General features: G+C 38.0%; 1 protein-coding gene across 1 annotated transcript in view; it reads right to left on the reverse strand.

Moving 5' to 3' along the window:
• LEKR1 (leucine, glutamate and lysine rich 1) overlaps nt 1-24726 on the reverse strand; it is a 267875-nt gene that overhangs the window by 7769 nt on the left and 235380 nt on the right. The window contains exons 13-14 of the mRNA XM_059920059.1: nt 12399-12560; nt 8556-8855 (exon numbers count right to left, since the gene is read on the reverse strand). Of these exons, the coding sequence (XP_059776042.1) occupies nt 8556-8855; nt 12399-12560 (462 nt within the window). The remainder of the gene's footprint in view (nt 1-8555; nt 8856-12398; nt 12561-24726) is intronic.

The raw sequence follows: 24726 nt of genomic DNA on the forward strand, positions 1-24726 counted from the left end.
GACCTTGTAATAGGTCTTTCTGCTTTCATTTTTGCCCCCCCCCCACCTTGCAACCTATTTTCCACAAAGCAGTCAGAGTTATTCTCTAAAAATAAGTCAGATCATGTCACTCCCTTGTTCAAAATTCCCTGGTAGCTTTTCATCACACTTAGAAAAAAATCCAAAGTCTTTACTGCCTTCAAAGACTCCACATGAATTGGCCCCTCCAACCTTGCTTTCTACCACATCCTCCTTGCTTACTAAGCTCCAGCAATGCTTGCTGACTTCCTTGTGGTTTCTTGAAGGTTCCCAGGATGTTCCTAGCCACAGGGCCTTTACACTTCCTGTTTGCTCTGCCTGTATTGTTCTTTTCCTCACTTCAGGTCTGCTTGAATATTATCTCCTCAGAGAGTCCTCTGACTACCCCATCTAATACAGCACCTCTCCCTCAGAACGTATGCCTTTACCAAAATTAATATTTCTTCTTAGCATCTATTAAAAAACAACTATTTACACATTAAATGAGTGCATAAACAACTGCATTAGACCTATAATGAAAAAGGATATATATGTATATTATATGTGTGTATATATATATATATATATATATATATATATTAACTGAATCACTTTGCTGTACACCAGAAACTAACACATTGTAAATCAACTCTACTTCAATAAAAAAATAAGATAAAAAAAACAAAAACAGCTGCATTAGGCACACAGATGTACACCCAAGCTTGCCTCTGGGATTCTGTGGGTTCATGGAGGAGCTCTCCTTCTGTTCAGACTTGAAGAATAAACAGAAGTGTGTCAGGCACCTGTTACTGAAATTTAAGCTAGAATCTGCTTTGTCTTAATTTTTAAATTTCTCATAATCTTAAAAAATATCTCATTAAGCTTCATATTCTGTTGTTTATTTGCTTTACTTATAACTTTCCTGGTTTTTCTTCTATAACCTTGTCCTTTATCCTTTCCTCTGCTGCCCTGTCTATCAGGTCCTCTTTATAACTTACTCCTTTCCATTATTTTAAATTATTTTTTTAAATTAAGGTAATATATTACGCATAGTTAAGAATTAAAATACTACAAAATTATAATGAAATAAAGTATTCCTTCACACTTACAAGTTCTGCCTCCCAGGAACAACCATTTTCAGGTTTTTAAGCTGTTTCTTATGATATTTATCTCCATAGTCCTAAATAATATCATTATACAGCTATCTCATGGTTTTCAGTTTTGAAGTCGTTATCTACTGATTTCATAGAATGAAAGATGAGGATTTAACTTCCTATTTCAACTCGTAACAGTTGTTTCTCTTCCCCCCATTAGGAGATGTTTCTGCTCCTTTGGGAGAAGTTCCTATCACAACTTTATTGGAAAATCTTCCCAATTTCTATAGCGATTTTCAGTCAAATCTATATTCCACCTTATATGATTATAGTATATAAATATTATGTACATCTTAGCCATGCAGTGTACTATGATTACATTTTCTTTCTTGCAAAGTTTCCTTCTAGAGTTTATTATTATCCCGTTACTTATCTGCTTAATTTTCTAGGTGTTGATAACTAATTTTTCACCAAACCTACTTACAGAAGTGTAAATATCCTCTCAACATGTTTAAGCACTCCATGTAATCTATCAGTTCTCTTTTTTCTCAGAGACATACTTCTAAAAACCCTCCATTCTTCTGCTGAACTCAACCTGGTTATTCTCTAAATCTGTTGCACTGCTGTCATCCTTGGATTTCTTCCCACCATCATCCTGGGGAATCCCTCTACCTCTCTCCTGTGCTGGAACGCTCATTTCCTGATTCCTGTGTCTTCTCCCTTCTTAGTTTACTCCCTCTTTGTGGTGTCATATATCTTCTAACAGCTTCCTGAGAAAGGCTGCAAGGGAAGTACCGTTTTTGAGAACTTTAATGTCTGAAAATATCCTTGACACTGGCATTTAATTGATCATTTAGCAGGATATAGAATCCTAGGTTGGAAAAAATTTTCCTTCAGAATTTGGAAGCCATTGGCTTCTAGTTTCTACTGCTGTTGTAAAGATGCCATTTTGATTTCTAATCCTTTTTAAGTGACCCCTCTTTTTTTCCTGAATGCTTTTAAGTACTTATGTTTGTCCTTAAGGTAATGACATTTCATGATGAAGTGCTTTGGTGTGTTTGCTTTGCCATCCGTCATGCTGAGTGGACCCTTTCAATATAGAAATGCCCTTCAGTACTTCGAAAAATTATTGGATTAGTTCCTGGATAGTTTTCTCCCTTCCATTTTCTCTGTTCTCTCTTTCTGGAACTCCTATTAATGAGGTATTAGATATCCTGGCTTGATCTTCTAATTTTCTTTTCTTCTCTCAATCTCTTTGCCTTTTCCTTCTACTTTCTGGGTGATTTCTTCATCTTTATCATCTAAGCCAAATATTAAATTTTTTATTTCAGTTCTTGTACTTTAATACTCATTCCTGTTCTTTTTTTTTTTTAATAGCCTTCTGTTCATGTTTCATGGATTCAATATCTTCTCTTTTCTCTCTAAGGATATTAACTGTGCTCTTTTTTGAAGCTCACTTTTGCTTCCCACATTGTTTTGTATCTGTCTCCTATGAGTTTTTTTGCTTATTTGTTTGATCCTGACTTCTGCCTTTCATGTTAGAGGTGCTCCTCAAATGATTGGGGATTCTTGGCTTTTTGGGTTTAAAAATGAGTCTTCAAAATGTTACTGGAAGCTCTGTGTGCCTGCATAAGGGCTTATTTACCAGTATATGTCTCAGTGGGTAGATTGGACATGGATATAACTTTTACTTAAGAATATACAAACAGCTCACGCAGCTCAATATCAGAAAAACAAACAACCCAATCAAAAAATGGGTGGAAAACCTAAATAGACATTTCTCCAAAGAAGACATACAGATGGCCAAGAGGCACATGAAAAGATGCTCAACATCACTAATTATTAGAGAAATGCAAATTAAAACTACAATGAGGTATCACCTCACACTGGTCAGAATGGGCATCATCAAAAAATCTACAAACAGTAAATGCTGGAGAGGGTGTGGAGAAAAGGGACCCCTCTTGCACTGTTGGTGGGAATGTAAATTGATACAACCACTATGGAGAACAGTAAGGAGGTTCCTTTAAAAACTAAAAATAGAACTACCATATGACCCAGCAATCCCACTTCTGGGCATATACCCAGAGAAAACCATAATTCAAAAAGACACATGCACCCCAATGTTTATTTCAGCACTATTTACAATAGCCAGGACATAGAAGCAACCTAAATGTCCATCAGCAGAGGAATGGATAAGGAAGATGTGGTGTATGTATACAATGGAATATTACTCAGCCATTAAAAGGAATGAAACTGGGTCATTTGTAGAGACGTGGATGGACCTAGAGACTGTCATACAGAGTGAAGTACGTCAGAAAGAGAAAAACAAATATTGTATATTAACGCATATTATGTGGAATCTAGAAAAATGGTATAGATGACCTTATTGGCAAAACAGAAATAGAGACACAGACATAGAGAACAAACATATGGATGCCAAGGGGGATGGGGGGGGTGGGGTGAACTGGGGATTGACATATATACACTACTGATACTATGTATAAAATAGATAACTAATGAGAACCTACTGTATAGCACAGGGAACTCTACTCAGTGCTCTGTGGTGACCTACTAAATGGGAAGGAAATCCAAAAAAGAGGGAATATATGTATACGTGTAGCTGATTCACTTTGCTGTACAGTAGAAACTAACGTAACATTGAAAAGCAACTATACTCCAATAAAAAAAAAAAAAAACCTTTTAATTAAAAGACCCCAGTTGTCAGTATCCAGAGGTCTTTTCTTTTGAGCGAGCTCATTTCGCCACAGAGGGCTCCTTCAATTTCCTGGATGTTGATAGATAAGCCTGGTTGTCTGTTTTGGGAAGTGAGTGGGTTACAGGGACTGGGAGGTCTCACCCTATAATACACAGACCTTCAATCCAGCTCTTGGCTTATCTCATATTCTGCTGCTGTGTATCCTCAAGACCGAAGCCTCTTGCATTCAGTTTTTCTAGAGTGTAAACCTTTGGTATCCTGCCAGGATGGTAGGTGGGGGCCGCTTGGGGGTTAGAGAGGGCATCTAAGCATCTATTTGCTCCTTTTACAATCATTCAAACAGCCCTGTTTTCAGATCCACTCTTCACTCCCTCTTTCAGAGATATCTGGTGTCCTCAATTTCTGAGCCTTTCCAGTGTCATGTCACGTGATCGGGTTTGCTCCTTTTAGGATTCCGCATACTCCCACACTCTCCACAGGCCTTAGGTTTCAATAGCCATAGCCTGCTGATTACCTCTCATCCATACCTTACTTTCCATTTTCCAAAATTTAGTCAACGGCTTTTTCATCTAGTGTCACCTCCTTTCTTGTTCTTTTTTCCTTATGGATTTATTCACTTTTTATTAATTTACTGTCATTTTAGTGGTGTTTGGGGATAGAAGCAGAGATAAACGTATGCATTCAATTCTCCATGTTTAACCAAGAGCACTCCCTCCTATTTTTGAATCTTTCATTTTCATCAAATAGCTGCAGGAAGTAGTAGAATTTAAAACTTCTGCCCCTTATTTTTCCTTATCTATATTTTAAGACAACAAAAATATTGAACTCTCTGTACTGGCTTTCCTTTGATAGTTGTACATGAACTGTTTTTTCAGATTTACCACATTCTTCCTCTGGATCACAAGGCCCCTAATATCAGGGTCACACTGTCTTGATAGGACTCATACAGAGCTAGTAGGAAGGAAAACTGGCAGCAAGAAGCATGTGATCTATTTTAACTTGACTTTAAATGATAATGTCCTGTTCTCTAACATATTATGTTTCTTTTCTGACTTCCTACTTTTTTTTTTTTAATGTTCCAATTTTTATGTCTGTGTCTTTGCCCTATATAGAATTTCAGGAGCCCCTTTTTCACATTTACATTTCCCATACAGTTTTACTTCCCATTTTCTTTCTTCTTATTGACCTGCACCTTTTGTTGCCTCACCTTCTTGACCCTTGTCTCTGTGGCAGCTCTCCACTAATCCCTGCTCCATGCAGGAATGTCCATTTTGCCCTTTAGAGGCTATGGCTTTCCTCCTATCCTTGAGAACTTTCTTTATACAATTAAAAACAAAGTTCTATCTATTCTCTGGCCTCTTGAATGAGAGCAGGGCTTTCCTCCCCTTAATTAGCTTCCTTATTAGACCATTAATTTATCTTCTTTCTAATGGGAATTTGTTCTCCACTGAAATGAAGCTTTTTTTCCTCCAGAACCTGAGAAATTTCAAGTGTCTGGAATGCATGGTCACAAAAATGTAGTGCTTTTCACTCTACCTGTTAACAACCTTGATTCTTTCTGGCTCATAACTCCTATCACTTTTATTAGCTCATTTCCTATTTTTATAAGAATATTCTGGACTTTAGCATTCTTAACCAGCAAAGCAGCCTTAATTATTTACTCTTACAGTTCAGTTGTAATTATTTAACTTCTAATGGAAAGTCTGCCCTCAGGCATGTTCTTAGGTAACTACTTTTGCGCTGATCTCTTTCTATTCCCCAATAATGATCCACGATCATTTATATACCAACTCAGTGTCTTGTATCTTTCAAAAGTCTGCATTTAAAAAAATAAAACTTTATCTCTAAGTGGCTTCCTTTTACAACAAACAAGCAGGAAGAACTCCAAATGTAGCTCCTTTTGTGTGAAAAAGATATTTGCTCTCCACTTTTAGCTTAGCTTTTCTTGCCAAAATTACCTCCAGAGGCCCTGAGATTGGCAGCCTCTAAAATGGCTCCCAGTTATCCCTGCCCTCCTGCTATTCACAGCCTTGTGCAATCCCTTTGTGTTGAGTGTGGGCTGGACTTGTTGTTTCATCTCTAATGAATAGAATGCAGCAAAAGCAGTGGGATGCCACTTCTGAGATTAGGTTACAAAAAAGACTGTGGCTTCTATCTTGGGCACCTTCTCTTGCACGCTCTCATTCTCACTCGCTTGTTTTGAGGGAAGCTAGCTGCCACATTGTAGGCTCTTCTTTGGAGAGGTTCATGTTGGAAGGAACTGAGTGGGGACCTCTGACCAACAGCCAGCGTTGAACTGAGGCTCTCAGCCCAACAGCCATGAGGAAATAAATCCTGCTGACAACTACATAAGTGAGCTTGGAAGCCAACGCTCCCCCAGTTGAGCCTTTAGATGAGACTGCAGCCCCTGACACCCTAACACCAACCTCATGAGAGGCCTTGAGCCAGAGGCATCCAGCTAAGCCCCACATTCAGATCCCTGACACTCAGAAACTATGAGATAATAAATGTTGTTTGAAGTACTGATTTTGATGACAATTTGTTATGCAACAATAGAAAACTAATGCAAGTCCTTATGGCCAATTTTTTAGCTTTTAGTCTGTGCTTTTTATATGATAAGTTTCTTTTTAGGCCATTCTTTCCTCTGGATGTCAATTTAATTGCTCACATAATATTTTCTGTAAATTCCTCTTTGAAAGCAGGGAATGGCAGTTTCCAGTCTTGTTCATAATTGCATATTGATGACTAGCACAGTGCCTGGCACTTGAATAGTTGCCTATTATATATTTACTGGATTTGACCCTTCAGTCTTTTTCTACATGTCCTAGTTTATAAGTTACTCATCACTTTCCATATTGCCATTTCTTTTGGGGATTTAAGAGTTAGAAAACCTGCTGGTCTAGTAACTTGGAGTTTTTTCTCCTTTAATCTGCTGTCCCTCCTCCTCTTGAACGTCAACACTGCTGTCTCATTTGAAGCATCACCTCTCTCCTTCTCCAGCAGAGCTGAATCCATGTGTGCTCGCTCTTGCCACTCCTGCCTGGACTGGTGGAGCAGCTCCCTTTTTCAAGGGAGGCTGTGCTGCTGTGTTCCAACAGGAGACACTCAATCACGTAACACCCTAACCATCTGGTGGAGTAAGCACTAGTGTGTTTGTTGTTATTCTAAAAGTGAGAGAGAGAGAGAGAGAGAGAGAGTGTGTGTGTGTGTGTGTGTGTGTGTCCTGGAGATGTTGAGTGCCAAGCCTGAGGTCACTTTGAAATTTGGAAGCAGAATAATTAGAATTCTGGTATCCTAAAAGAGGAAGCATAGAGATTCATGGAGATGAAGTTTGGAGAGTCAAATCTTGGAGGTTCAAATTTGAATCTTCGCTCCACCATGTTGTGTGACCTTACAAATTATTCAAATATCTTGAGTCAGTTCCTCATCTGTAACATGGAAATAATTCCTACTCTATAGGGTTTTAGGCATTATTCTTGATCCAGTATTCTGTTAATTCTACATTTTAACTTAAAATTTCTTTGCAATAGGTTCACTTCATAATTATAATGATAGCATAAACTTTTAATTTGGGTTGATAATTTAAATACAGGAAGAAAACATGGTATATTTGTTAACAATCAATATTACTACTAGCACTTTCCTTTTATTCTTTTATTAAGATGCCAATAAAACCAAAAAAAATTATCACTAACATTCAGAATCTTCCTCCATTTGCCTTTATTTGCTATACTGTCATAAATGGGATCAAATATTCTAATGTGACAATATTCTAATTCTTGGCTATTGGAAAATTGCCCCACTGTCTTAATAAGTTTGGGCTGCTATAACAAAATGCCAGAGGCTGTGTGGTTCAAACAACAAACATTATTTCTCACAGTTTGGGAGGCTGGGAAGTTCAAGAACAAGGTGCCAGCAGATTTGGTGTCTGGTGAGGGCTTGCTTCCTGATTCAAGATGACCATCCTCTTGCTGTGTCTTCACTTGGTGGAAGGGGTGAGGAAGTTTTCTTTCATAAGGGCACTAACCCCATTCAGGAAATTAGTTCATCTCTCAAGACATAATCACCTCCCACAGACCCACCTCCACATATTATCACGCTGGGGATTAGGTTTCAACATATGAATTTGGGGGGACACACAAACATTCATTCCACAGCATCCACCATTTCTAAACTGCTCAGCAATTCAGAAATAAGATTTTCTTAGGAAAAAATTTCAAATCAAAATAAGTCTACTCCGGTTTAAATAAAAACACTGCTGAAATAATCATGCATACATAGGAAAGAAGACCAGTACATGTAAATTATCTTATAACTTTAGATTGACAGAAAAATAAAACCCTAAAGAACAATTGTTTTTAAAATATATTGTCCAAAATATTAACTTAAGCAGCAAGTACTCTAAAAGTTTCATTGGCAAAGATTTAATGTCACAACAAATAAGACATAAATATATAAAGATTTCTAATCTTAGAGGTTTTAAATGGTCATTTGCAACACAGTAGAACTGGCTGAGGAAACCTTAGAAATTATGTAGTTAAATGTGTTATTCATTTTACAGAAAAGGAAGCCAGGTCCAGAGAGGTTAAGTGCCTGCCTGGTTAAGGACAGAGCCAGGATATGACCCCAAATCTCTGATTAATAGTCCAGGACTCTTTGCATGACACCAAGCTACCTTTCCTGTTTTGTTTGTTGAAAGAACATGCACTCTTTCACTAATTGCAATGGTACCATCACCTGCTTCTTACCTCTTCCTGGGACTGGTTGAATTGCTGTATCAGTTGTGCTTGTGCCAGCATTACTCTTTCCAGTTCATCTGACTTCTGTTTCATTTCCTTCCTCAAGTCCTCTGAAACTGAATCATTACTGTCAATTTCCTTCTTCAAGCGTGATTCAAATTCTGCAACCAAATTTTTAAGGTTTTCGATTTCTTTCTCCTTTAACTCAGACTCTTCAGTATATTGAATATGGGATTCATGGAGTTTTTCTTCAAGAGCAGCCACTTTCAGCCTTAGATCTTTAGTAGCACCTTCAATTAAGTCAGATATCTGTAAGATAAATCTTGCATTAGTTTGTGGGTGATAGTCTCTAGGTATCCACAGAATTCTCGTGGTTTTAAGAGGCTTATTCTAAATAACTGGTGTTCTGATCTGATGAAAACAAATCCTATGACATATATGGGCCTTCAAGATTTTAAAAGTTAGGACTAAAATTTTATTTTTATCAACTAAAATGGAATTGCATTAATCACTTGGGCATACTTGGAAATACATAAATCTCTGTGGCTGAACTGAGCTACCAAGGACAGCTCAAGTGTTGATCAAGTGCCTGTCTGGACTCACTTTAGGGTGGCTTTGGGATCTAGAAATGCCTGATGTTTGGGGATGCATGTAGGAGAGCACCACAGCTATAGTCTACTCAAACCATACCAGTTAAGTTTTCCTTTGATATATATTTTTTCTTTCTTGAATATGATGACTGGAGGTACCCTAGATACTACACCTTCTATAGCAGCCCTGCCCAACAGAACTTTCTATGATGATAGAAATATTCTGCGCTGTCCTATATGGTAGCCACTAGCCACATGTGACTATTGATAGTGGTGTGCTGGTAAATGTTTAACAATGGACTCACACATATACACACACAAAAGCCAGATTTATATCTAATTTCCATGGTGTGAATACTCTCACCATGGCCAATTCCAAGCTATGAAGGTGATATCACTGATCGCTGAGCTGGGAAGAAATGCACAAATAGGCTCTCGCTTGTTAGTATGGGCTCTTGTGCATTTGAAACGTGGTGAACATGAGTGAGGAACTCAATTTTCAATTTTATTTAATTTTAATTAATTGAAACTTAAGTAGACACATAAGTTACCACATTAGACAGTGCAGTTCTAGAGGATACCAGAATACTTAGAAAATATACTGCTTCTGAAGGTGGTACCTCTAGACAAAGAGAGGAAAGAATAACTTGAGAAACTTCTCCTCAGAGTCATGAAATTCTTTAGAAGGGAAAAGACTACTTATTTTTTTCTCCTTAAAAAGCAAAACAAATAACAGAAAACAGACCAGGAAGAGCAAAGCTCCTTCTGATGAAACATATCCTTATTATTTATGCTATGGATATTGTCACATAAATATTAGTACAAGAAATCAGCCCATGAAGAATCTGGAAAACATTCATAGACCAAAGTTCCAAGGATTTTGTGAACCATTACTTAAGAGTTATGCATCCAAAATTTGTTTCAAATGTTAAATTTACATTAAGAATAACTTTTACAAGAAATCTATTTACCACACTTAGTAATTTTATAAATTAAATTAATATTCCATTTTCTTCAATTAATCCAGGAAGGAAGAGGGCCACTGCTAGGTCTGAACAGTAGTTTCCTTCATCCAGAGGAGAGCTGACACTGAAACAGAGCAGGTTATCCTGAGGAGAGGAGGCTCACATAGCCACAAACATGTTTTGATTTTTTTAAAAGGGAGTCAACATTTAAAAAATCAAGGGACCTCCCTGGTGGCACAGTGGTCAAGAATCCACCTGCCAATGCAGGGGACACGGGTTTGAGCCCTGGTCCAGGAAGATCCCACATGCCACGGAGCAACTAAGCCCATGCGCTGCAACTACTGAGCCTGCGCTCTAGAGCCCATAAGCCACAGCTACTGAGCCTGTGTGCCACAACTACTGAAACCTGCGCACCTAGAGCCTGTGCTCCGCAACAAGAGAAGCCACGGCAATGAGAAGCCTGCACACCACAATGAAGAGTGGCCCCTGCTCACCGCAACTAGAGAAAGCCCACGCACAGCAATGAAGACCCAATGCAGCCAAAAATAAATAAGTAAATAAAGCTGAATAATATTCCTTTAAAAAAATAAAAAATCAAGAGAATTCACTCACAAAATCTGGACTTATGATTTCTCTTGAAAGACTGTAGCCCTGGTAAGTTGGGGCCTGCCTTTCAGCATTCTCCTGCTGATGGTCCTGAGCCGCCTGGGGACTGCAACAGCAGTCACAAGGTTAGGGGGAAAGGGGGGTGGGGGGCAGGAGCCAGGAAGCAAGAGGCCTGTCTAGGATAGAATCTGTCCAGAAGGGGAGGGGCCTAAGGTGAGCCAGGCTACAAGTTCCCAGCGCATGCTCCATTGTCCCAATAGGAGTTCACTTACAAAACACAAATTCAGAGATAAAATTACTTTTTTTAAAATTAAAAAAAATTTTTTTTTTGATGTGGACCATCTTTAAAGTTTTTATTGAATTTGTTACAATATTGCTTCTGTTTTATGTTTTGATTTTTTGGCCCCAAGGCATGTGGGATCTTAGCTCCCTGACCAGGGATCCAACTTACATTGGAAGTTAAACCCCCTGCATTGGAAGGGGGAGTCTTAACCACTGGACCACCAGGGAAGTCCCCCCAGAGGTAAAATTATTAAGAATTTCAAGACAGCATTTGCAGAGTGTTAAACCTGAAAGGGCTTTTTGAGTGTGGGGACCTGTGGTGCTACACTCACGTGGCTGGCCCTGCCTGTCGTTCCCAGTGAGCTACTGAAAAGGCTGTACCATACCCTCTATACACCAAAGTAGAAGCCAGTAAGGCTCATTTAAGGCTAATTTACATAGACTCTTAATGAGTTTATTCAAAAATATGACTTCATCACTGGGTCTTGGTTAATACACACACACACACACACACACACACATTCTACTCTCAGGTCTTATGAAAACAAGGGAACATTAATGAAACCTTGTATTATGTTTAGGACACATTGTTTAAGAAATTATGGGGACTTCCCTGGTGGCGCAGTGGTTAAGAATTCGCCTGCCAATGCATGGGACACGGGTTCGATTCCTGGTCTGGGAAGATCCCACATGCCACGGAGCAACTAAGCCCGTGCACCACAACTACTAAGCCTGCACTCTAGAGCCCGTGAGCCACAACTAGTGAGCCCACGAGCCACAACAACTAAAGCCCGTGCTCTGCAACAAGAAAAGCCACCGCAATGAGAAGCCCACGCACCGCAACGAAGAGTAGCCCCTGCTCACCGCAACTAGAGAAAGCCTGCGTGCAGCAACGAAGACCCAACGCAGCCAAAAATAAATAAATAAATAAAATAAAGTTAAAATGATACTTTAAAAAAAAGAAATTATGGAGGTGTGATTACATTTAAAAAATATTTCCCTTCATTCAAAAATATTTAGAGTTGAAAATATTTGCAATTAAAGGGGATAGGCTTTAATTGTTGGTAAAATTTTAATTATGTGAAATACCTCATTATCTTTTGTTGGATATTTGAGGTATTGGAACATCTAACCATGCTAATTATTGGTTATATAATTTATGCTGTTTTAAAAATAAGTTTATTTTAGTAGGAAAAAATACCATACATAGCTGGATTGTATGCTTATATTATTTATCTCAGTCATTCATTCTGGAGAATAGCCAAACCATTCTATCTACCTAAAACTAAGGCACAATGACCATGAGAAAATCTACAGGAGTTATAAATATAGTGGTGTCCTTAGGAGGAAATAACCAACATCTACAGTTTCAAACCCATTAAGTAATGATGAACATCATAATGACAGACCTTCATTTGTAGTTCTTCTTGTTCTTTCTTATACTTTTGGATTATTTCTTGGTGTTTTTCCTTTTCAATATCGAGTTCCAGTTTAACTTCTTTAAAGAGAAGAGCTTGCTCCTGAAATTCAACTAAATGTTGGGCTCTTTCCTTGGCGAGTTCAGCTTCAATCTAGAAAATAGCATTTAACACACAAATAAAGCCATTTTATCTTCAAATAAGTAAATTAAGCCTATTTTCAGACTCATATTTTTTCTCCCAGTTTTATTCAGATATAATTGACATACAGTGCTGTATAAGTTTAAGGTATAAGTTTAAGGTATAAGTTTAAGCATAAAGATTTGACTTCCATATATCCTGAAGTTATTATCACAATAAGTTTACTGAACATCCAGCATCTCATATAGATACAAAATTAAAGAAATAGTTTTTTTTTCTTATGATGAGAACTCAGGATCTAATCATTTAAAAAATTCTAATCCTAATATTAATTTTTAAATTCTAATGTTTAAAAAATATCTGACTGAGAACTCGGGCCAGAAAAGTTGACCTTAGGTCAAATAGTGTTACATCTTCTAAGACCATCAAAACCTGTAAAATGAGTAGAGAAGTTAGTACAATATATTATAACAGTTTTCAGAAATACTAAAAGCTTAATCTTCTGTACATTTATGGTGTAAACTCAGTCCTTGCCAGCAACCCCATAAGGAAAAAAAAAAAGATTTTGAGGCTCTTACACTAAGTTCTGCTGAAAACTAAGAGTGGATACAAGGTATAAATGTCGATTTTTTAAAATGGTCCTTTCTTGATAGAGATCAGACAGTTTTGGGGTCAAAGATTATCATTTTAATGCGACTGAGGCCAGAAGGCTGATTGAAGGAAAACATAGTCAGTGATGCCCGTATCCAGATTTTGACTCACATAGAATCACAGTGCTGGAAGGGAACTTAGAAATCCCCTAGTTCATTTTCTCAAGCTTCCATGAATTGTGGAAGAATAAACAAAGGCTTTGGATTGAGTTTAAATCCTGGCTCTAAATCCTGGCTCTGCCACTCTAGTTGTGTGATCTTAAATTGTGACTGTAACCTCTCCTGATGTGGTTATAACTAATTCCCTTGGGGGTCGTTATGAGGATTAAATGAGATGAAACATCTGTGTAAAGCTCTTGCACAAGCAGGAATTCAATAGTCAGTGGAGATTACTTCTACACCCTGACTTCAGTCTCTACCATGGAATTTGCACCAAATCATTGTCTGCTCTGTACCTCAACACCACCAGAAACCATAATTCACTCCTTCCCCAGCAGGCGTTTCCATTTTCAGACAGCGCTCAGCATTAGGAAGTTTTTCCTTTAGTTGAGCCAACATCTCTCTCCCCGTGGTTTTTAACCATTGGTTTTGGCTCTGTCTACTGGAGCAAGAGAACAAATCTATGAGTCCTGGGGTCATTTAGGCCTGGGAGACTATATAGTGGAGTAGAGAAGGGATCCCAGTGACAGGCCAGCTCGAGATTTACATTGTGCCATGATTATAAATTCTAAGAGGGAGTAAATGCCAGATAACTTGGGAGAAAAACCGTCAAACATGACTTTCTGTGACTGTGATTCTCAGGCCACTAAGAGGAGAAGGAGAGAGGTCAACCTGAATTTCTCAAGGGGATACCGAAACTAGGGTACCAGGAAACAGAAAGTTTGCTAAGAAAGTTTGCAGGAAGCCATTTAAATTACATAAAGTCCACATAGAAGACTAGCCCCAGTGTGGGGTCTGTGGGATTTATTGCACTGGGTATAGGACTGATCATTTGCCTCAAGGCAAAACAATTATGTTTATACTCAATGCACGGAGTTATTTTGGCTCTCTCAAAATAAATTTCTGGATTGTTTGGGGGAAAGGATACCGATAATCATTTAGGAACATGATAGAACTGTTCAGATGTGTTGCTAGCAGATTACAAAAGACAAGGAGAGCCTGAGGTCCCTCAGAAAAAAGAGCAGATGTTCTTCTGAATTGCAGGCACTTGTGTTCACTTGCCTCCTGGTAGCCATTTAGATACATCACAGGTGTCTCAAAGAAACTGTCTGAACCAGAGATCTTGATACAATCCCCTCCCCACCTGTTCCTTCCTCAATGCTCCCCATCTCAGGACACAGTACCGTCACCCATCGAGTTATTCAGGTCAGTAACTGGGGTAATCACCTTTCATACTTCTGTCTCCCTTACCCTCCACACCTAATCCAGCACCAAGTCCTGTTCATTTTGCCCCCAAAAGATGCATCGAATCCATCCATTTCTCTACACCTCTACTTCCACCATCCTAGTTGTGGTCACCACCACCTCCTGAGTGGCCTCCTTACTTCTATTCCTGCCTCTCTCCAACACCTGATACACAGCAGTGTTCTTCACAAACTATAAATTGGATTATTTTATTCCTTCTTAGTGGTTTTTCAATGCATTAGTATAAAATCCAAACTCCCAAACATGATCTTCTACAGGACCACCATCAGCCCATATGACACCTTTGTGTAAATCAACAAAGCATGTCTTCCTTAGATGAACACAGCCTTGGGGAGGGCACAAGACTTGGTGAGCGGAGCCCAGGCCGGATTCCAGCTCCCTTCTCTCCCTTGGCCTGTGCTATTAGTCACGATGCAACCTGAACACCATGTATGGCAGCCCTGGACTTCTCCAACCTGACTTTTACTGCTTTTCCCATTTGATTACTGTGCTCCAGCCACACTGGAATAGATAAGTCAGAAACACATGAAAGGAGGAAATCAAATGCAAAACATTCGGAAAACTTCAAGAGTTAATAGCCCACAAGATACCATGACACTACTTAAAAAAAAGAGTAAACAAACATTTTTTGAGAAACTCAAGAAAAATTTGTGCTGAGGTACTAAAATATCAAGTGTTCAAAAAGGTTTCCTTGTGTGGTTAGTTGGTAGAGCCAAAGAGTTATTTTAGGATAAAAAGACATATTTCAAAATATGGATACAAATTAAGAGAACAAGGATGTACATAAACTATGTGGGACAGGACAAACTAAATTCGATGACAGAAGGACTTGAGAAGAACTTTTAAAAACAGAAGTTCTTTAAATTTATTATGGGGAAGAGGCCATGTAGCAAATCAGCAGAGTCCCTTGATGAAGAGGAAACAAAGGAAGCGTTCAGGGAAGGAAAGGGAGTGGCTGACTGGTTGAATGAGAAGAATGTTCGCTTCTACCTGAGTCAGGAAGAAAGGAGATCTTCTTGCCCCTGAACTGTTCCTTGGAGTGAACTAGTGTAGGTAAGGGGAAGGGGAAAAAGGAAGGAATAGATGGAGGGTGGGAAAGAAAAAGCACTGTAGATAAAAAGGAGAAGAGTGATTTACTATTACTGATTTGATTTTTAATTTGCACAACCTGAGAAAGAGAAGCAAACTGATGAGCTTCAGGTGGGATTTCTAAACATTTAAGGAAGGTGCAGTGGGAAGCCAAAAGCCATCTGAATGTGTTGACTCCGTAGCACAGAGAGATGACACCACTGGTTCCTTCATGATCTGAAGAGTCTGAACAAAGTGATGAGCCCACAAACAATGATTTGCTTAAGCTGGTATACTGTCATTGAAAAGATGGATTCATACCAAACTGTCATGTTTACGTTTTTGACATGTTGATAAGAGCTGTTTGTTTAAAATATCTCAGATAGCAGGACTTATGTTTATGCAAAATAAATGAATTAGGTGATGGTGCATACATATATTATGAACTGCTTTATACAATAACTAATAGTACTTTTGAAAACCATGAAAAAATTCTAATCTCTAAAAAACAGCATGAATAATATATGAGTTCAAGAGTTACACAAAGTAAAATCAATTATTGTCTGTGTACACATTCCAGATTTTAATTCATCCATATCTTCCTCTAGCTCAAACTCTGTCTCCTCCCTGAAGGCCTTCTGATGACTCCAGGGCATTCTGAGTATGTTGTTTTTTAATTCCTTTTGTATTTGTTGTTGAAATGCATAATTGGAGTTTTATAATATTTGTGTCTAATACTAGTGTGCAAAATGCTATCTTTTCACTAATTATTTTCCAAGTGAGATCTTTGTGGTTGATTTTGATATCACTTTCTAACTTTTCATGGAGCCAAACACCAAATATAATCACTTATTACTTTGATGATCCCTTTAAAACCAAGGGAGTTTCTGATGTCAAAGTAGAAATCAAACCACTTGTTTATATTTGATGTACATATATCATTAAAGAAAATATATCTCCTAAAAATAAATTATTATACTATTTTCTAAAAGTTTAAAAACAAATACTGGTTGAAAACTAATACTTCAGATTATTTCTAAATTAACCACTGAATAAATATATTATAAAAGTAGATGACTATTCAAATAGTAGGCTTTGTATTGTAGTAAGAAAATACAAATGCTAAGGAGTCAGACTATGCACTGAAGTCCTGCCAAGAACTGAGTAAACTGAGGGCGGAAGGAGAGAATGTTCACCAAGTAACTTAAACAGGCTAGGTGGTATGGTACAGGGCCCTTTTCATCTACTAACTCATTTAATTCTTACAACAACCCTGGAAAGAACATACAATAATTATTATTCCCACTGTCTACAGTAAGAAATAGTCTCAGAGAAATTAAGTGCCTTCACCAAGATCTTAGAGCTACTATGAGGTGGAGAGGGCTGCACACTCAGGTGTCTCTGGTGGACTCCGTAGCTCAGCGTGGTGAGTTTTTCCACACAGCTGTCTCCCTACACGTCTACATGGCATAGTGGTTAAGGGCATGGACTTGGTATTTATTTAGTTTCAAAATATTGGGGGATTTTTTCCCAGATAACTTTCTGTTAATGAATTCTAATTTGATTCCATTGTGGTTAGAGAAAATACTTTGTATGACTTGAATCCTTTTAAATTTATTGAGACATATTTACTCCCAGTATATGATCTACTTTAATAAATGTCCCATGTGCACTTGAGAAGAATGTGTATTCTGCTGTTAAATGGAGAATTCTATACATATCAATTAGGTCATATTTGGTAATAGTGTTTACTGTATCTCTTCAAAATAAATTATTATACTATTTTCCATAGTTTATATCCTTAATGAGTTTTCTGGATATTTTTCTATCAATTATTGAGAGAGGGCTATTGACATCTCTGACTCTAATTATGGGTTTGTCTATTTCTCCTTGCAGTTCTATCATTTTTTGCTTAATTTTTAAGTTCTGTTACTAGGTGAAAAACCATTTAGGATTATTATGTCTTCTTGGTGAACCAATCCTTTTATCATTATGAAATGACCTTCTTTATCTTTGGTAATATTCTAAATATTCTGATTTCTTTCTCTGAAATCTATTTTGATTGTAATGTAACTACTTTAGCTTCTTTTGATTTGTTCTAGCATATCTTTTTTCCATCCATTACTTTTAACCTATTTTTAAAAATATTTCTTTATATAAAAGTACATTTCTTATAGGCAACATATAGTAGAGTCTTGCATTTTTATCCAACATGAAAATCTCTGTCTTTTAATGGGGGTATTTAGACTAGGGCTTGGCAAACCGTGGTCCACAGACTAAATTCAGCCATGCCCATTTATTTGCAAATCATCTATGCCTGCTTTTAAGCTACAATGGTGGAGTGGAGTGGTTGCAACAGAGGCTGTATGTTCCACAAACCAAAAATATTTTATTTACTAATTGGACCTTTATAGAAAAAGTTTGCTGACCCTGGTTTAGATCATTTATATTTCATTTGATTATTAATATGTTTAGCTTTAAATCTATCTTGCTGTGCATTTTCTATTTGGCCCATCTCATTTTTTTCCCCTTTTTCTGTCTTCTTTTGGATTATTTTTTAAATTCAATTTTATCTCCTTTGCTGGTTTATTAGCTGTAACTCTTTGTTTTTCTATTTTTGCGGTTGGTTTAGAGTTTATAGAATATATTTTTAACTTATTGCAATCTATCTTCTTGTGATATATCACTTCATATATTGTATAAGAATCTAAATATTCTCACCACCACTACCAAAACAACAAAGGTAATTATGTGACATGAAGGATATGTTAACTAACCCTATTGTAGTAATTATTTTGCAACATATATATGTGTGTGTCAGATTATCACGTTGTACATACTAAACTTACAGTGTCACATGTCAATTACATCTCTATAAGCCTGGAGGAAAAAGGGGGCTGTGATGGTTGGTTGATGGATAAAACTAAAATGAAAGGACCCCTTCTTCCTTTCCTTAGATCTCCTGCCATTGTTCCGTACTCACCAACCCCAACCAAAAGTCAGAGGGTCCAGGAACTATTACTTTCATCCATTCAATTCAGGCTTTGGGGATAGAAAGCAGGGTTTCAAGGGTGTAGAGTGGCCAGAGTGGGGCAAATGAAAGGAATCTGGCTCAACCCATGAGGCAGATGGAGAAATCCTCAGAGAAGGGTAATCTGCCAGGAAGGTATCCCCAGAAGGGTCCACTGTATTTCCCAGCTCATTGTCAGTTTGCCTATCCATTGCCCTATCTCTTGGCCCATCTTTTAACTGGAAACTTCAGGGGATATTTGTTATTTTCTTTCTTTTTTTTTTTTTTTTTAGGGATTCATTCTTCCCCTATTGTCAGTCAATATGGTTGAGTGGGAATCTGTCCTGCAAGGGTGAGCATGTGACCCAGGTCCGAATGAATCAACATGCCCAGTCTTGCCAGCTGTGGTGATTGGTCCAAGACTAAGCACATGATTCAGTTAGAATCTGACAGCCACAGTGAGTTTTTTGCTAAGAATGCAGAAAAGAGATGGGAGGAGCTACTGTTCCCTTTTTGCCATCAGGAGGGACAACTCTGAGTCTGAAAATGAAACCAATCTGGCAGAAAACTAGCTTGACAGCCCTGAATCCAGCTGTGCCTAAAGGTAGCCCACCACTGAACTTTGCAGTTACGAGAGCCAATAAATTATACTTTCACTTAAAAGAAGAAAAAAAAGAATTTCACAATAGTATACTTCCATCTCTCCCTTCCCAGCTATTGTGATATTGTTGTCATATATTTTGCTTCTACATGTTATAAATCTCATATTAGATTATTAATATTTTTGTTTAAATAGTCCATTATAATTTAAAGAAATTTAAATGATAAAAATATCATATTTATCCATATTGTTACCAATTCTGGTGTTCTACATTCCTTTGTATAGATCCATATTTCCATCTGGTATAATTTTCCTTCTGAATAAAGGACTTCTTTTAACATTTCTTTTTTTTTTTTAATTAATTAATTAATTTATTTTTTATTTTATGGCTGTGTTGGGTCCTCGCCTCCGTGCAAGGGCTTTCTCCAGTTGTGGCAAGCGGGGGCCACTCTTCATCACGGTGTGCGGGCCTCTCACTATCGCGGCCTCTCTTGTTGCGGAGCACAGGCTCTAGATGCGCAGGCTCAGCAACTGTGGCTCACGGGCCCAGCTGCTCCACGGCATGTGGGATCTTCCCAGACCAGGGCTCAAACCCGTGTCCCCTGCACTGGCAGGCAGACTCTCAACCACTGCGCCACCAGGGAAGCCCTTAACATTTCTTATAGTGTGGGTGTGCTAGTGATACATTTTTTCTGGTTTTTTCATTCTGAAAAGATCTTTATTTCACCCTCATGTTTGAAAAATATTTTCACTTTGTATAGAATTCTAAGTTGACAGCTCCCACCACCACCCCCTCACCCCTGCCCCACCCTCCTTCTTTCAATACTTTCGGTCCCACTGTCTTCTTGCTTATATTGTTTATGATTAAAAAAAAAAAATCTGCTCTCATCCTTATCTTTGTTCCTCATATATGTCTTTTATTCTCTGATTGCTTTTAAGATTTTCTTTTTATTAATATTTTTGAGCAATTGGATTATAATGCTTGAGGTGTGCTGAGCTTCTTGAATATCCTTGAGGTTTGCTGAGCTTCTTGAATCTGTGGGTTTATAATTTTCATCGAATTTTGGGTTTTTTAGCTGTTATTTCTTCAAATATTTTTTCTGTCCTCTCTTTCCTGTCCTTTGAGGAGTCCAGTTATACATATATTAGGCCACTTGAATTTGTCTCACAGCTCACTGATGCCCTTTTTTTGTTCTGAGTCTCTTTTCTATTTTATTTCATTGCATAGTTTCTATCGCTGTGTCTTCAGTTTAACTAATCTCTTCTTCTGGAATGTTTAATCTGCCATTAGTCCCATCCAGTATACTTTTCATCTCAGACAATTGTAGTTTTCATCTCTATAAATTCAGTTTAGGTCTTTTTTATATCTTCCACATCTCTGCTTAACATGGTCAATTTTTCCTCTAGTTTTTGGACATATGGAATACAGTTATCATAACTGTTTTAATGTCCTTGCCTGCTAATTCTAACATCTGTGCCTTTCTGAGTCAATTTTTATTTGTTGATTTTTCTTCTCATTATGAGTCCTATTTTCTTGTTTCCATGCAGGGCAATTTTTGATTGGATGCTAGACATTGTGAATTTTATCTTGTTAAATGCTGGATATTTTTGTATTCTTATAAATATTCTTGAACTCTCTTCTGGGATGTAGTTAAGTTTCTTGGAATCAGCTTGATTTTTTAAAATGCCTTCCTTTTAAAATTTGTTGAGCAGGACCAGCTCAGCATTTAGTCTAGGGCTAATTATTCCCTACTACTGATGCAAGACCCTTCTGAGAACTCTACCTAGTACCCTATGAATTATAGGTTTTCCAGTCTGGCTGGTGAGAACAGGCATTATTATTGGCCTTGTGTAAGCATTTGGTACTCTTATCTCTGATCCTTTCAGATGGTCTCCCTTGCTCTGGGTAGTTTCCCCATTTATATGCACTGAGCATACATATAATTAATGGGGATTCTTTGTAGACATCTAATATTCTTTCTCTGTGCAGCTGTCTCCTGAGAACACTATCCTGTGAATTCTAGCCACTTAGATTCCCTGGACTCTTCATAAGGTCTCCTCAACTCAGAGAATCTGCCAAACTCCACCTGGATTCCCACTCCCTGTACCATGGCCTTAAATTTATTTCAAGGCACTAAGTTAGGGCAATCACAGGGGTTATCTTGTTTGTCTCTTATCTCCAAGAATCACTGTCTTTCATTGCCTGATGTCCAGTGTCTTGAAACCATTGTTTCTATCTTTTCTCCAGTGTTTTGGTTGTTTCAGGAAGGAGGGTAAATCTGGTTCCTGTTAGTCCACCTAAGCCAAATACAGACATTTTGGACTTTGTATTAGCTCTCATTTTTGAAGGGGGTGAGGGTGTTTTATCAGTTCTCATTTCCTGGCTATATAACCTTGGCAAATTACCTAACTTCTCTGAGCTTTATTTTTTTCCATGCGCAAATGGGAATAATAATGTTAGAATGATTAAAATTATATTGATGAAAAGCATTTAGCACAAGGCTTGGCATATAGTAAACACTCTAATAATAGAGACTATTTTTATTATGTAGATTAAGGGTTTAAATCAGATGATCTTTGCAGATATTCCAGACCTAAAATTTTATGATTTTATTATTCAATTTTGAAAATTACATGGCATAATTTTAAAAATTAAAGTGTACCATCAATATTCATTTTAACCATACATTAATTACATATAAATGAAAACTGATATTTTTTAAATGACGACTTTATCTCTGTCAAATTGTATTTTACAAGTTGTCTTTTTTAATTCCATTAACAGTACACTGAGGTACATTAGGAATTATTAGGCCATTTGGCTCTTCCATTTTAAAGAAGAATTTGAGATTTTTTTTGCCTCACCTTTCAATGCTGGAATTATTTCTTGAAGTAAACTTTTTCTCCCTGAGTTTTCACTATCAATCCATTTGCTTAGTCAGGAAGTAAGGTTTTGTTTGTTTTAACTACTGGTTTCTCAAAACACTATGTACTGTTTAAAATGAGGTCAATAGTATAATTCTAAGATGTTCCATAATGTGATATCTTAGTAATAATCTAAGAAAATATTTGGTTGGAATTTGTTTATGACACTATAAAGTGATAGTCAATAGGTGACTATCACTTATTGTAAGCAGTCTGGCTGTGGGAAATTTTTTAATTACAACATTTTAACTGAAAAGTAACAACACTGCATTTGGAACCAATTTAAAACGTTCAGCATGCACATTAATTTGCTTTCTTCACATCAAAGCAATACTTGAAATAAACAAAAATCCATGATAATTAGTAAATACTCAGTTATTTTAAAATGTGCCATCCTTGTTGCATAGCAACTATTGATTCTATTATGTGCTTTTTACATACTCTAAAATAATTAAGCAAGGGCATAAATTGCTATCTACTTTTTTTGACTGTTAAAAGCATTTAATTATGAAGTTTATCCTAATATGTGTATTATACATTTGTAAAGGGAACATTTCATTCCTATGCAAAGACACAATGACCCAAGAAAGAGATGACAATGTCATATTAGTGATTCTCCTTTCTCATGAGGACTTTCAGGGAACTTTTAATTCATAGTCTCAATAACTAACACAGCCAAGCGTAATTATCATTCGTTGGCTTTACTGGTCTGGATCTTGATTTACTGCTAAGCTAAATTATAAGATTTATTAACAAAAAGTCATGTCCTCTCAAAAGAATGAAATGTCCATTTATATTAAAGAAAATTACACAGGCCAAAATACATCTATGATATAATTAATTTATTAGAAAGATATCATGGTTTTAATAAGAACTTAGAGAATCTCACATATGTTTATTTTCATCAACAAATTAACTTAGCATAAAGCAAGAACATATAGTTTTATATGGTCAGATGCTAACACTAACTTGGTCTGCATGCTGTGTTAGCACCTCAGGGATAGGGCACAGTAAGCAGCAGTACTAGAGTGGATCATGAATGCAGAGACTTCTTTTCCAGTGGATTATATCTGAAGGTCATTGGTGGGGTGTGACCAAAGAGATGAGGAACTTCTACATAAGCAAAGGCAGGAAAGTTCATTTTGTCAATCTAAGAGGAGCTCAGGAGTTTGAGGGAAAGGAAGGATCTGTGAATCTTCATCTGCATTTCACTAATTCCATCAGTGAAATTTCTTTTATTTTTTCAAAGATTTATTTATTTTTTATTTATTTATTTTATTTCTTTTTGGCTGCGTTGGGTCTTAGTTGCGGCACGCAGGATCTTTTTTGAGGCATGCGGGATATTCATTGTGGTGTGCGGGCTTCTCTCTAGTTGTGGCACGCAGGTTTTCTCTTCTCTAGTTGTGGTGCGCAGGCTCCAGGGGGCATGGGCTCTGTAGTTGTGGTGCACAGGCTCCAGAGTGTGTGGGCTCTGTAGTTTGCAGCAAGCGGGCTCTACTTGAGGCATGTGAGCTCAGTAGTTGTGGCATGTGGGCTTAGTTGCCCCGCAGCACGTGGGATCTTAGTTCCCTGACCAGGGATCAAACCCGCATCCCCCTGCATTGTAAGGTGGATTCTTGACCACCAGGGAAGTATCCATCAGTGAAATTTCTGACTCAAAAGATGGGATGTTTATAATATCTCTTTATACGTACTGCCAAGCTGCCCTCCAAAAGGGTGTGTAATTTCCAGTCCCTTAAAGAGTAAGAATGAAAGACTATCTCACTAGACCTTCACCACAAGACAAAGTTGAAGCAGTAAAAAATAATCTCTCCTTGCTTTAGTTTGAATTTTTTTGATTGCTAGATAGGTGGATCATCTTTTCATATTTTTAAACATGGATTGGTAAGGGTAGGGGAAGTGAATAAGGACAGACTAACCAATTGAGTACACCAAGGCTAAAAAAAATAGAAGGAATTAAAGAAGTGTGGGTTTTAGAGAAGAAGGAGAAGAAAAAGCCTATGCTGGAGGTTCAGAGTCAAGATGATGGTGTGGGAAGATGCAGAGTTCGCATCTCCCCTCAACTAGGATGCCTGCCGGATGCTGGTGGGGGTCCCTGATGCCCAGGGAGATGGGAAGAATGCCCAAGCACACTGGTAGGATGTGGGGCGACTGAGGGGGGAGGAGAAGTGGAGCCTGGACAGGACCGGCGCCCCTGAGGGGTGACTGAGAGGCAGGAGAGGGAGGGGTTCCCGTGCCTGGAGGGACCCTCAGGGGCTCAGATCAGAGGGGGAGCGGGCCCAGCATTTCCCCTGCCCAATCAGCCATGGAAGTCTGCCCAGCTCTCGGGCTGGGTCCTACACCCTCAGTGGTCCCCTCTGGGCCAGGTTGGTCCTGGGGGCATAGGAGGGAGGCCAGGAGAGAACAGGAGAGGCAGTCGAGAGGGGCCCTCCAGGACCAGAGGATCAGGAAATGAGCAGAGGACGTTTGCCCCGCCCACTCGGGCACTGGGAGCCAGCT

This window comes from Balaenoptera ricei, chromosome 4, assembly GCF_028023285.1.
Source record: "Balaenoptera ricei isolate mBalRic1 chromosome 4, mBalRic1.hap2, whole genome shotgun sequence".
NCBI classification, from domain to species: Eukaryota; Metazoa; Chordata; class Mammalia; order Artiodactyla; family Balaenopteridae; genus Balaenoptera; species Balaenoptera ricei.